Source organism: Ischnura elegans, chromosome 1 (assembly GCF_921293095.1).
Source record: "Ischnura elegans chromosome 1, ioIscEleg1.1, whole genome shotgun sequence".
NCBI lineage: Eukaryota > Metazoa > Arthropoda > Insecta > Odonata > Coenagrionidae > Ischnura > Ischnura elegans.
Genome location: NC_060246.1, coordinates 30,311,573 through 30,324,764, shown reverse-complemented (window position 1 = coordinate 30,324,764; position 13,192 = coordinate 30,311,573). Strand labels below are relative to the sequence as shown.

The 13,192-nt window shown below is 35.5% G+C and overlaps 1 protein-coding gene across 1 annotated transcript in view; it reads right to left on the bottom strand.

The window, feature by feature from the left end:
* Positions 1-5,533: 5,533 nt before the first annotated feature.
* LOC124157914 (uncharacterized MFS-type transporter C09D4.1) overlaps positions 5,534-13,192 on the bottom strand; it is a 110,661-nt gene continuing 103,002 nt past the window's right edge. Inside the window, exons 4-7 of the mRNA XM_046533001.1 lie at positions 11,208-11,476; positions 10,688-10,791; positions 9,736-9,846; positions 5,534-8,514 (exon numbers count right to left, since the gene is read on the bottom strand). Of these exons, the coding sequence (XP_046388957.1) occupies positions 8,226-8,514; positions 9,736-9,846; positions 10,688-10,791; positions 11,208-11,476 (773 nt within the window). The 3' untranslated portion in view covers positions 5,534-8,225. The remainder of the gene's footprint in view (positions 8,515-9,735; positions 9,847-10,687; positions 10,792-11,207; positions 11,477-13,192) is intronic.

The window sequence follows — 13,192 nt, the reverse complement described above, 5'->3', positions numbered from 1 at the left end:
GTATTTAGGTTTCTATTAGTACTGTGGAAACGGCGTTAAAAATAAAATTTTTAGGCCTTCAGGGATAATTATATTTTTATTAAGCGATTATATAAGCGAGCATTATAAGCGATCTTATGTTTGGTCGTTTAAGATGTAATTGAGAGAAGGCCGCCAACATTTGAATTCTAATGGGCTCATTAGCTGGCAAAAACACTACTGGCGCTTCCGGACTATGCTTATTCGATTTGCGGTGTGAGGTAGGTATTTTTGAGAAATCACTCACCTTCGACCTGAAGAAGAAAGCAGGACAGCTTTTGAAACTCTTGTCAATAAAAAACGACAAACGCGGCTGGAGAATCCGGCATTCATTCTGGCATTCAAAATTGATGATATACTGGTGTAAATATTGGTGTTTGTGGAGTTCAGCATGTAGTGGGAATTTCAACGCGAAATTGCTTTTGCTCCGCAGTCAGCAGCCTCGGCAAGATTTCGCCGCCACTCTCTTCATGGTCAAATCATCTGTCACAATGATAGGCGCCTAAAAAGTGCTCATGCCCAGGTCATGGTCATATAAGCGCACTTGATTCAAATTCATCAGGTTGAAAAGAAAAGGTTGGATACCTTTTTGACCAATCTCGTGGATGGTAGGATCTCTTTTAGCCAATACCTTTGGAACGAACGCCCTGAAATTACTTGTTATCCTTAGACAGTGATTGCGTTTGGGGAGAAAGGTGTTTTGAGCTTGGTTTTTTGATCATATGAAACTTTACTAATAATATACACTATTTTGGTATTGTCCATATAGTTTTGCCTTGGTAGTAATTCCTTTATGTTTCTCCGGCTAATCAAGTCTGTTACAGTTGAAAAGTCGTAAACGAATATTTCGAAACTGTTACATCACAAATGAATAATTTGTTTGGAATTACTTGAACCTCTACCTTTCAATTTTTTGAACAACTGTTATGAATCGGAGGAAAAGTCGGAAAGAAAGAAAAATATATTAGATTTAATTCTTTTTGTGTTTTTTTAATCACAGAAAAAAAAATTTAAGCGCATAAATGAATTTCTGTTTACCCCATTCTATGGTAATAATTCGATTTTTTCTAGTTATTGTTATTACCCCATTAGCTGTGACTGTGAATTTTTGACGGTGCGGGGGAGGTGATATCATACGAAATTATGTCGGGGGATTTACTGATACCGAATGAGTTAAATGAACTTCCAAAAAGTGTTATCAGGGGCTGGAAGGTTTTCACTCATGAAGAATATAATAATAAATAAATATAGTTGATGAGCTCTATTAAAATATTCTCTATTTGCGTACTAATGACTTGTAATTTTATGAAAAATTTAATTATCAGAACATTTAAATTGAAGCTTCGGCAATTGCTTCAGTTTTTATGATTGATTTGAAAGTATCATTAGTAGGTAGAAATTGAAGTGAGATTAGTTCATTGTGGGGTATCGAAATTTGAAATGAAAGCTTGGTAAGAATGTTCACTATCATGAGGATCGAAGTGTCCTTTGCTCCGCCAGTCCGTCATCTATTGTGGCAATTCTGTCTCGCCTCCCCAAGGGATTATCCTTCTTATTGTTAGCGGTTTTTTTAGACCTTACTTTGCGTCTTCAGAAACCGGCTACTAAAATTCTTTCCATTTAGTACCTAGATTAGCGTATATTGCATTAGAGGATTCTGCTGTCGCCCACCAAATGTGCTTTACCCGTGATTAGGGTGGTGGGCGGTAAAGCCTGAATCACACATTTTTTCCGTTCACAATCATAAATTCACACAATCATTTTTATCATTCGTAGCGATAGCTCCAACGATCACCCACTGATGGAGGAAATAAATGACTGTTTCCCTCAAATATTTTCCACGGTGGCTCCAGGGATGGAAATCTCATCCCTTTTTCCATCACACGGCACATTTCTCTTTCCGATGCTGAGCCCATCGCTGACACCGTCTTTGAGTCAATCAGAACGCACGACCGCAAACAGCGATTGCAACGCCACGCTTGACTAATCAGTGGTTTAGCAGGAATTTCGTTGGGGGGGGGGGGGGTCCAATACCATCGGCGAAAATTTTTTAAAAACAGGGTACTAATAATAAGTGGAGGGTTTTAAACTGATTTTAACACTTTTCATAGTGGAAAAACTTCATTTGTCAAATAAATGTTTTGTAAATTCATCATTTTTTAATATTTTCTTTTCTTTAATGAAGGAAAATAATTGTATTTTTATATATCGGGGGGGTTCCTGACCCTTCCCCTACGCCACTGCTTGACTTTTAATCAATCGACAGTTGCAAATACTGAAAGTGACGGAATGCGCGAAGAGAAAGGGGACGGTGGGATTGACCGTGTGATTCATAAAATGATAGGTCGAACGATCACTCTCTTGGAAACCTATCGCTGGAGTTATCATTCTGAGGGACGGATAATATGGTCGTGTTATTCAGGTTTGACTCATTGAGCTTTTTGACCCTTTCTAACCCAGAGCTGTTTCTGGGAGATATTAAATTTCAAGCCTTTCAATTTCTTCAATGTGAAATTTTTTTCTACTTAATCCTACTATTGTTCCAGCTACATATTTCGCCATTAAACTTAACTGCACAAAAGAACTCGTAGTTCTAATCTTTCCTGAATAGAGCTGAAAATGTATGAGTTTTTGAATGTTGCTTAGAAGCAACATTGGACTGTAATGAGGTAATGGGTTTTAAAATACACCATTCGCGAAGCTGATGGTAGAGCGATTTGAATTTTACAGTGAAATGAACTATAATTTGGATTAAAAACCGACATTTATATTTCTGACCCGCTTTCGCTCGCTGAGGGGCGGAGTGGGGAGGCCCTCCGGAAAAGGCCCCCGGCCTTCTCTGCCAGTTCTTACGATTTCTGTTGAACCCTATGACGCAACTCCCCCCGTGGGTTGTTGAGATAATAATTTACGAAATATTGAAGTTGCACGATTTGGCAAATATTAATGGTGCGATCCGATCGGCCTGAAAATTGGTTTCTCGGCGTATCACGTGGTTTAGATTCGAAATATGACTTATTTGAAAAATCGATTGTTTGACTCCCAAATGTCCCCAAAAATTAGAAGCATAGAGGCTTTTGGTAGGACTGTAATAGATAGAAAATTTAGTGTCGCGACCTTGTTTCCTTGAGTTTCAGACGATTTTAGAAGGGGTCGATAATATGACTTTTTGTTGTATCTCCTCTCAGGTTGAGGTCTTGCTTAGCTGACCTGGTGCATCCCATTTATATCTAACTGACAGTATTTTTTACACGATTTTTCTTAACTTGTTTCGTGTCATGCATGTTTCTGAGATGGAATCTTGAAGTTGCGATTTTCAACCCTTTTCCAATTATCGGATCTGCTCAAAAGTTTCAGTATATATCAGAAACATATGAAAATACATTCTTATAGTCTATTCTTAGGCCTTCAGAGGCCACGTGAATCGAAAATTAATATTTTTCAGATTTAGGGTAAGTATTATAGTGATTTCATTCTTCATTAGCTCAAAATGTGTCATCACGCGCAACCGTCATCGTATCTGCCTTGCGAGCAGAAAATTACAGGTTCGAATCCTGGAAAAGTCGATTGTTTTCCTTGTATATTTAAATGTTGTTCACAGGTTTATTTTACGCGTCTTCAATCGTTTAAGGCTTTGTCATTTCGCAATTTACATGAGGAAGTTTTTGGTAGGCTTAAAGGACTCAATTTTGTGAAGTAAAATGATGAAAATAATGTAAAAAATGGAGGAAGAAATTAATTTAAAATTCACATTTCATTTAAACTAAAAAAAAGGTAGATAAAAATAACATTAAATAGTAAAAAAACACCCTTTTTCTCAGCTTTCACCCTTTCTTTGCATCCTTACTTAAAGCTTATTTTTTTACTTTGACCGGAAAGTTGCTTGTTTGAATCCGGAAAAAGTTGATTGCTTTCCTTATATTTTTAAATATTGTTTGCATGTTAACTTTTTGCGTCCTCTTTCGTTTAAGGCTTTTGTATTTTGCACGTTTTGTAAGGAAGTCGTTGGTGGTCTTAAAGGCCTCACTGTTATAAAATATAATTATGCAAATAATATTAAAAATGGATGAAGAAATTAATTTAAAATTCAAATTTATGTTTTAACTAAAAAGGAGAAAATAAAAATAAAACGAATGAGTAAAAAAAAACAATTTTTCTAAAAAAAGTATAAAATGCACTGAAAAATAAAATAATAAGCCTTAATTAAGCCTTTAGAGCATGGGTGTCAATTCTTACTCATCTATTAGGCTCTTATTCACTCATTTCTTACGAATCTAATCAGCACCCATGCTTTATACTCTGAATTATGAAATCCTTATTGTTTTTACCTTTTGTGAATTTTATTGTATTTGAAAAAGTATGTTTTAAATTTTATTTATATCCCACTTTTCGTTGTGGTGAGCAAGAGCTTTACGGGAGCCTTAGTCACAGAGCGTAAGTGTTATGTTAAATAATAATGATGAAATTGCCCTCGTCAGCGGGATAGATGCTGAGATGAGTGTTTTCACTGACGTCCCTATTAGATGTCTAATATCTAGGTAATGTAGTTTGACCTCTGATAGAAAAAATAATATATACCGAACTCGTGTTCTTTTGTCTGTGGTGCCGGACTTTCCTAATTGGAAATCCAGCCTTGCATGTTCCCATTTTACAATGCAACTACCATTTACATTAAAAAAGAGGATCCCCAAGTCTGCCTCTAGACGTGTTGTCAACCACTGCACATTTAAATGGGTTTACAAAAAAAGTCCGGTACATGCTTGTTGCTGATGGGCAAAACCAGTGGCACAGCGAGGGGGGGATTTGGGGGAAAACCCCCCCCCAGAGCTCAGAGAAATTTTTAATTTATTTTACCCGGAATTTGGTATAATATTACTTATAGAATAGTGCAAGGATTAATAAAATATCCCTCAGAAAGCCGTAAAACTCACCATTTCGAATCATCAAACTTAAAAATTTTCCGGGGTAGGGCCCTCACATCTCCCGCTTATTTGGTGGGTAGTCCATACACCCTAGGCCCCAGTATTAGTTGCACCTAAAACACCCCCTAGTCTTAATTCCTAGATGCACTCCTGGGCAAAACGATCTAAATGTCATGAAGAAATAAGCTGTAGTCAGGGTTGTTAAGTAATATTTACATTTCTGATGTTGTGATGTATCAAATGCAGAACTTATCAATGATATTCCTCTCCAAGAAATTTTATGTGGGACATTAATTTTTATTTTTTTGGATAATTAGAGCATGTGGCTCAAGAATGGGGAAAATTCTGCTTCTTAAAAAATACTGCTTCCTCCCCCCTTATTGCATGGTTAGTCTTCATCTCATGTATCAATTTTCTTTTCTCCCTCACCATGTCAACCAGCACATTTTTCCGCCTCTTTATTAATATCTCTTGTGTATGGCATTCTGCTCATCACTGAGGCTTTGCTTAAGGATATGCTGTGTTTGAGGTATTGAATGTGTTGGAAATTTGAAAGCATCCATTATAAACCCTACAAAAGCTATAGCAAAAACTTTTACATTTACCATAGTACTTTATTTTCAGCACTGTGTATCACAGTAACAAATGATGTTTTTTCAACTGGAAGACAAATGATTGTTGTATTTCCGATTGTGGCACCATAACCGGAAAGACATGTTGTTACTACATATATATGAAAATATACAGGTGAAAAAAATATCAAAAACACCATATCTTACAATTTACATAATATGGAACATATTTGATTTGAAATTGTATCATGGAAGTCATGAAAAATGAAGTTATTACATATATACATGAAAAGTGATCTGTTCCTAGGGATATTTTAAAGTATAAAAAAAGAAAATAATTTCTGTCAAATGATGAAATAAAACAGTCAGAAGATTAAAAATTAGAAAGCTTATTTCCTGTTAGTGCCATCATATCCAGAATGGTGATAAATTTTGTTTCATCAAACCAATGTCAGTGTCTAAAATCTTATCTGAGCAAGTATTTGCATGTAATGATAATTTCATTTACATGCCAATAGCATGTTATAGGTTTCAATTCAAATTTATATTCCTTGGACATCAGTGTAATCCTTCATGTGATACATACTTTTGAGCCCTGTACAACATCAAAGTCTCCATTTTGGTTGATTGTCATTATGGTAACTTTGTTGGTAAACCTACATATGAGACATAAACAGCTTTTTTTTACAATAGTCACATCAACATCTTATCCCTAGTTCACATTTACACAACATCAAGATAATTCTGATCTTCTAATATCACAGATACCAATAAAAATATCATTTTGGCACTTATGACCAAATTAGGTATAACAGAATAACTAAACTAAACCTATGTAATAACAAAATTAGTTACAAAATAGCACAGAAATATATTACAGCATTTGTGCATTCCTTCATGAAATAATTAGTCATTACTCTCTAAAACTAAAGTTGATCCCATACAGTCACTATTTCTGGAATATTGAAATGCAACATATTTGGTTTGTTAAAGTATTTTGCTAAAGTATAACAGTTTTCATTTTTTTATTTTTTAGTTTTGCAGATTCTATTTTTTCATAATAAAATTTCAATGATGTTGACTGAAGATGAAGTGTCATATGTCAGAGTCTTTCTTCTGTAATCAACATACAGCAAAAGCCCATTTTTGTACAAAATTAATACTTCTAGTTTTACATTGCATCATCTTTAAGATTATCTCTTTGCACCTGGAGCATTTAATTCTTCTCTGGAAATAAAATACTTGACATTCTATAGAGGTTAGACATTCTTTTGTATCCAATTCAGATGAATAGGTATATAATTATTTTATTCTTACCAAATAGTCATAACTATTCTCTTATCAAAGTGAAACAAATAACATTAGGCAACATTGAGTATTTTTCATACATGCAACCCTGGAGAAATGGAATGTATAGAAGAGTAATTTAATGATTTAAAGGCTTTGAGGGTTTTAAGAGGTTTTTTTTTGTGTATGTCGGTGCTCACTAATTCTGTATGTCGAGAACTTTGTGCATATTGACCATCATATAGTGACAAGGGAAACTGCTGTGCAATGAGAACCCCCTGGGTTTTTTGTTATGTGAATAGTTATGATATATTTTCTGTCCGGAATAACCTGGCTTTTACTGTATGCCCTAGAATCTCAGCAGGAACAAAATGATTAACATAATTGCTCACTTCCATATGCATTAAAATCGTTAATAGACTCCGTTAACAATATAATTTTCACATTTACATCTCAATGGCTGGCCCACCACCTAGTGGGACACCTGCTCAAATAAACTATCACATGTATCACAATTAAAAAAATCACATTTTCTGAGCTAAGAACACTTACACATAGAGCAACAATGAATTACTTGCATGATGCTGGATAATAATTTTGACCATCATTAATTTTAATAGCTTCATTTCCAAAATTTATTCCTTCATTCGTTTTGTGGAAAACAGTAAATAGTATTCTAACAGTTGCGATTATAAATTATATTACTTGGGGTGAATGAATTGTATTGTCAGAACTCACGTAAGATTTTCTTACTAATTACCAATCATAGAAGACTTCAGTGATCTATTAAAAATATTTCATTCATAATTTTTATCATTTACCCCAAGTAGGTTTTCTCATAGAGTGTAAGGTCAGGTATATTAAAATTTTCTTATCATGGATTAGCTATAGCCTAATATTGTCAATTCTGTGTTACAATTTAGAACTCTTTTTTACAGGAAGACTATTTTTGAAGCTTTTGCCTGCTTTAAAATTTAAAGGCTGGAATATGAATTTTTCCCAATACTCCATAGTCATGGAAAATGTAATGTACAAATTAAAACTGCATGACAGTGCAAAGGAAGTGCTCATAATTTACTAAAAATATATGAAACATTTTCTATATTTTTCAACCTTAACACTTTAACCTTACTTTTGATACATTCACCCTATCTATCTTTTGGAGAAAAAGAATAATCATTTGTTCTAGGAAATGCATCGCTATAGGCCTACGTGAGCATTTGAATGTGATACCTCTTATGTCAATGTATTCTTCTGCATTTAGGTAGCCCAGAGCATAATTTTATTGTCTTTGTTTGCACATATTGTATGTGATCTCTTCAGTGTCAGGATAAATTTTCAATGCATCATGATGCTTATCATTTTGATATGGTTTTTACCTTTGGCCTTATGTGTGCTATGTTTTCTCAGGAATTTGGTACCCAACTCAATGTTTGGGAGAACTCTGATGCCCTTTTGCAAATGCTGCTTGCCTCCTAAGATCTGATGGAATGAATACAGTCAATACTAGACCAAAAGTAAGGGCCCCTGCCAGGGTGAGGTTTGCCACAAGATCACCGGTTGCATTAAGGACTTGGCCATATACAGTGGTGAAAGTTATTCCAAAAACTTGCACCACTGCATTCAGAATTCCTACAGTTGTGCCCTCTGGTTCAGGATGAGTCAATTCAGCTGCAAACTCGAAGCCGACAGGTAGGTATCCGGTCATGAAAAACCTTTATAAATACAGTATGGAATAATTTTAATTATCAAGTTGGCATGAATGTAAAAACAAAAGAATACGCATATATGCATATATTTTTATCAAAAAAGCCTAATAGTTTTTCAATTCCTTTATGTCTAACATGTAATTGATTTAATATGCCAATCCCCCACGTTATTTTACCATCCAGAGTGGTTGGTGTGAATACTGTTGTTGTGTGATTTGACTCATTACCCCTTATCATTGTGGCTTTGTTGCATCACTTCATTTGCACTCAGTGACATTTACATCTGAGTATTGATATGAGATATGCCACTATATAATGTTGATGGGATTTTTTATCATGTGCTTGAAGCACCACTCTGCAATATTTGATATTCATTTAGATTTTATGTAGTAGATGATTGGTTATCTTGCGACTGGGTTTTCATAATTAAAAAAACTTGCGGTTTTTGTGTAATTTTTGCATATTTCACTCAGTTTTTCCTTATAAATTATAATTTATGTTAATAATTAATTAATAATAATTATAAGATTTGGCGTAATGAATCCCATACATGTTTGGCATTATGATACTCTATGGGTCCTTTTTTACTTAAATACCTTCTGAAAGTCTCACCCATTTTCAAAGAATTTCTTTGAAGAATTCAGAATTCTTATAAATATCCTTCTTCCCACATTTTTGCCATGATATATTTAAAAAAAATTGTATTTGATAATTCCCTTGTACACATTTCTAAAATGTTCATGTATTCTTACCCTTTAAAAATTTCTAACCAATTCCCTGCGGAAATCAGACTTGAAATCGGTCAGATATGGAACTGAAGTTGCAGATGAAGAACCTCAGTTTCATATCTCTCCTACATCTCAACTGAGCCATTTTACATCTATTTTCAAATGGTAACTGTTGGAAATTTTTTGATAGAGTATCGGTGTTACTACTGGAGTATTTATTAATATTTATATAATACAGTTTCATATTCCCTCCACTAATCTCTAATGAGAGTCATTTGTGCCTCATCAAGTTATTATCTTTAATATCATCTCAGATATATTATATGCAATCCACCTGGGGCAAATATCGTAGAAATTAATCAAACCAAGTTTTTTCTGTAATGTCAGTTATCCTTTTGCAGCTAATGAAACTTAAATTTCGGCAAAATTTCAGTTTGTAATGATGGTACTATCATGTAATTTTTTGGTGATGAAGTTAGAATTTCTTTTCTCAACTTACCCTAATAGACCAGCTGCCAGGTAAACCACTGCAATATATCCACAGTTTAGTGTGAAGGTGTAAACTGCCATTCCAGCCAGGGAGAGAGCATAGAGAGCTAATGTTATTTCCCTGTAAAAAAGGAGCATACACTTAATTACCTAGATGTTCTGCCATGAGTATATTTTGTAAAAATTTAATTTAATTCTTATTAAATAACTCTGCATGATTTTATTGTTTAATATAGTTACTATGAATGTTATAAGTGAGATTAAAGAATTTGATTTATCTTTATACATTCAAAAAGTCTTTTCCGGGCTTTCGCAGGGATAGGCTTTTATTGCTAAAACTTCAAGTAAACAAACTATCATGAATAATGGAGGCTAAAAAGTATTCTTGCTCTGTCAAAAGGGATCCAATCAGTCAAGAAGCACACCAAAACCCGTCTTCTTTCCAAGACCCAATCGACACATTTCTCTGGGCTTGATTGATAGCCAACTTGAAATGAGACTTTCCGTTAGTGACTCATCAAAACAATCATTAAAACTTCTGGGTGAGTCTAAGTCTAAAGAACAGCTTAATCACCTATGGAGTGTTTTCAGCTTGCATGCAATAGTGCTGATACATCTTTTTTCTATTTTTATTTTGCTGAATATTTTTATTTCATCCAGTTATGTTGATGAAGAAACCAGTTAGCTGTAATTAAACCTTCTGTTTAGTTTCAGTTATTGTTAATTTTGTCGCGATACTATGGTCTCTAGGTCCAGTTTTGAGGCTTTCTTTTAGGTTTATGCAGCCGTCAATATTGGTCCTTTTTGGTACATTACTTGATGGGTTCTAATTATTAATTGTCCATGATTTGTCTTACCTAGGACCAATGAGTTACTCATTTAGATCATATCTCTCTGTCAGCACTCATGGAATTTTTCTTGGATTTTTAAATGTAATTTTTTATTTAATTCATTTTACTCACTTGAATTTATGCGTTTTATCCAGAATGAGACCACTTATCACTGATCCACCCATTCCAGCCACCACTATCGTAAGTCCTATTCGTCCAACGTCTTCCTCGTGGCCCTGGATGGAATTAAAAATAAATAGTTACTTGATGGTAATATGACATTTTCACATTGAAGGCTTAGAGAAAACTTTTTAAATACAACGCAAAAAAATATTGAAAATTAAAGGGAAATGATGGTGGTGGTATTATGTATTTTTTTCAGAAATAACCTTGATTATTTTATAGGAATGGAATGATATTATATTAAATTAACTTATTATTAATTAAGATTATATTAAATATTATGAGGTTATGTTAAATTAACCTATTCTTTTGGAAAAACCTAGGAATTTTACTAAGATTTAGTTTTCTTGAAAAAATTGGTTGAATAAAGAAGAGTCTAATTTTTTTTAGGAATCAAGGTTGTTAAACTAATGAGATAAAATCGTAAATTTAACAAAAATATAAGTATCAAAAGTGGCATCCAACTCACTTCGTAATACGGGAGAACGATTTGGTTGAGTAGCGTGGAAATGGCGTAGAAGACTCCGGTGTTGATGCCGTACGATGCGAGCAGCAGAAGGTAGCCTTTGTTGGTGATGAGCCTCACCAGCTGACGACCGAATTCGTTGCCCCTCGGAGCCTCTCCCTCGCCCCCATTGGCCCCCGCTTCAACCCCTTGGCGGTCCTTCGCCTCCTTCCTCTTTTCCCTCTCCGCAAGGATGGACACACTCGGAGGAAGGTCTGGCTCTGCTTTGAAAACTGAAACATTAAATTGGTGTCAAGTATTGTTTCTGGTTCGATGTTTGGAATTTATAAATTAGCACTGTTGAAATGTGACCTCGCTTGATGCGTAATTTCTAAAATTTTAGATACCGGAGGGCATACTCACGCATTAAATCCACGCATGATTTTCAAAGATAAGTCGCCCCCTCAAAACTTCCGATTACCTAATATTAAAAAAAAAACGATGACATGTTTAAAGCTATTTTTGGTTAGTGGTACTTTCGTGGGGCCAAGAAATGGTCAGGTATACTGGACCGAAGGGCGACCCTTTTTCGAACCCTTTCTCGGGCTCTCAGAGATAATCCGGGTCCTCGGGAGACGGGCGTCGGGATAGGCGTATTTGTTTACCTCCAAGTACTGGCATTAGTAAAGTAAAATGTGTACTACGATAGGTCATATCGTCAGCGGTTATCTCATGCTGTGACGCCCGTCTCCCGAGGACCCGGATTATCTCTGAGAGCCCGAGAAAGGGTTTGAAAAAGGGTCGCCCTTCGGTCCAGTATACCTGACCATTTCTTGGCCCCACTAAACTACCACTAACCCTATTTTTTACTGTACTCACAAATGCAATCAAATCGTATTAACTTTACTTCAACCATTCGCTTAATTAAATTATCTTGGGTCAGACTTGAATTGGGAAAAAATGTTGCCTTCGTCATAAACTTTCTCACCTCGCAGCGCCGAATTATAATACCCAATTTTCCCTCAGAGGTGCCGTTCCGGTGAAAATTAATCACTGACCTCGCTATATATATTTTCCCTATAATTGTACTCATTAAATTCACATGATGCGATTTTTTGTGTTTGCAACAGTGTTTACAGCAGTTTGAAATGTTACCATGTGGCACAATCCTCAAACACAGGGAAACGCATCAAACGGGTTCAGTGAATATCTGTGGAAAATATGTTATATTAAAACAGAAGATCCGTTAAAAGATTTTGTTAAGTATCCTCTATTTATGAGGGTCGGCATGAGGAACATGGATGATCAGCAAGTGAGTTGCGACTACACGAGCCAAGTTTTTATTCCGACGGGCTTATTTTGAACCCTAGCAATGATGTGGTTTTTGTCGGAATCTCACAGCCCATTCGCGAGCCATATCGAGAACACATCACATTATCTAAAACTTGTCAGGCTGTCAAAAGTGACTTGTACGCTACTTTAGGCTCTCGATGATTTATTTCCATCCTCCATTACTTTGCTTTTGTTTGACTCTTCCCCTCGCTGTCTCAACTGGAAATCACTGGTTTAAATGAGTCCGGTAGTTGTTTGGTAGTGAGTAGGTGTTTCATCCACCGCTAACCAGCTATTCATTATCTGATCCATCGGCGTGAAAAGAAAGGGGTTGACAGTTTGTAGGAATGAGGCGATTAAGGGCGATGAGAAATGCGAGCAGATATCGCCCTGGAGTTGCAATTGAGAGTTCATTGCGGTCTTCTTTGATCGCTTATTTCCCTGCTGAATACTGTGCGAACATTCAAATGATCAGTGCTGTTTGATTTCGGTGCGGAATGTCACACCTTGGAGGGGGGTGAATTTGAAGGTGGTTCACTTTAGACAGTGAATTTCAAATATTTCAGGGGGATGGGGGTTTGTACACCCTAATCCTTCCCGCTCGCCACGGCCTTGTTTATCACAACGATTCTACATGGGAGCACCCTTTTATTTGCCAGAATAAACTTTAGTTATAG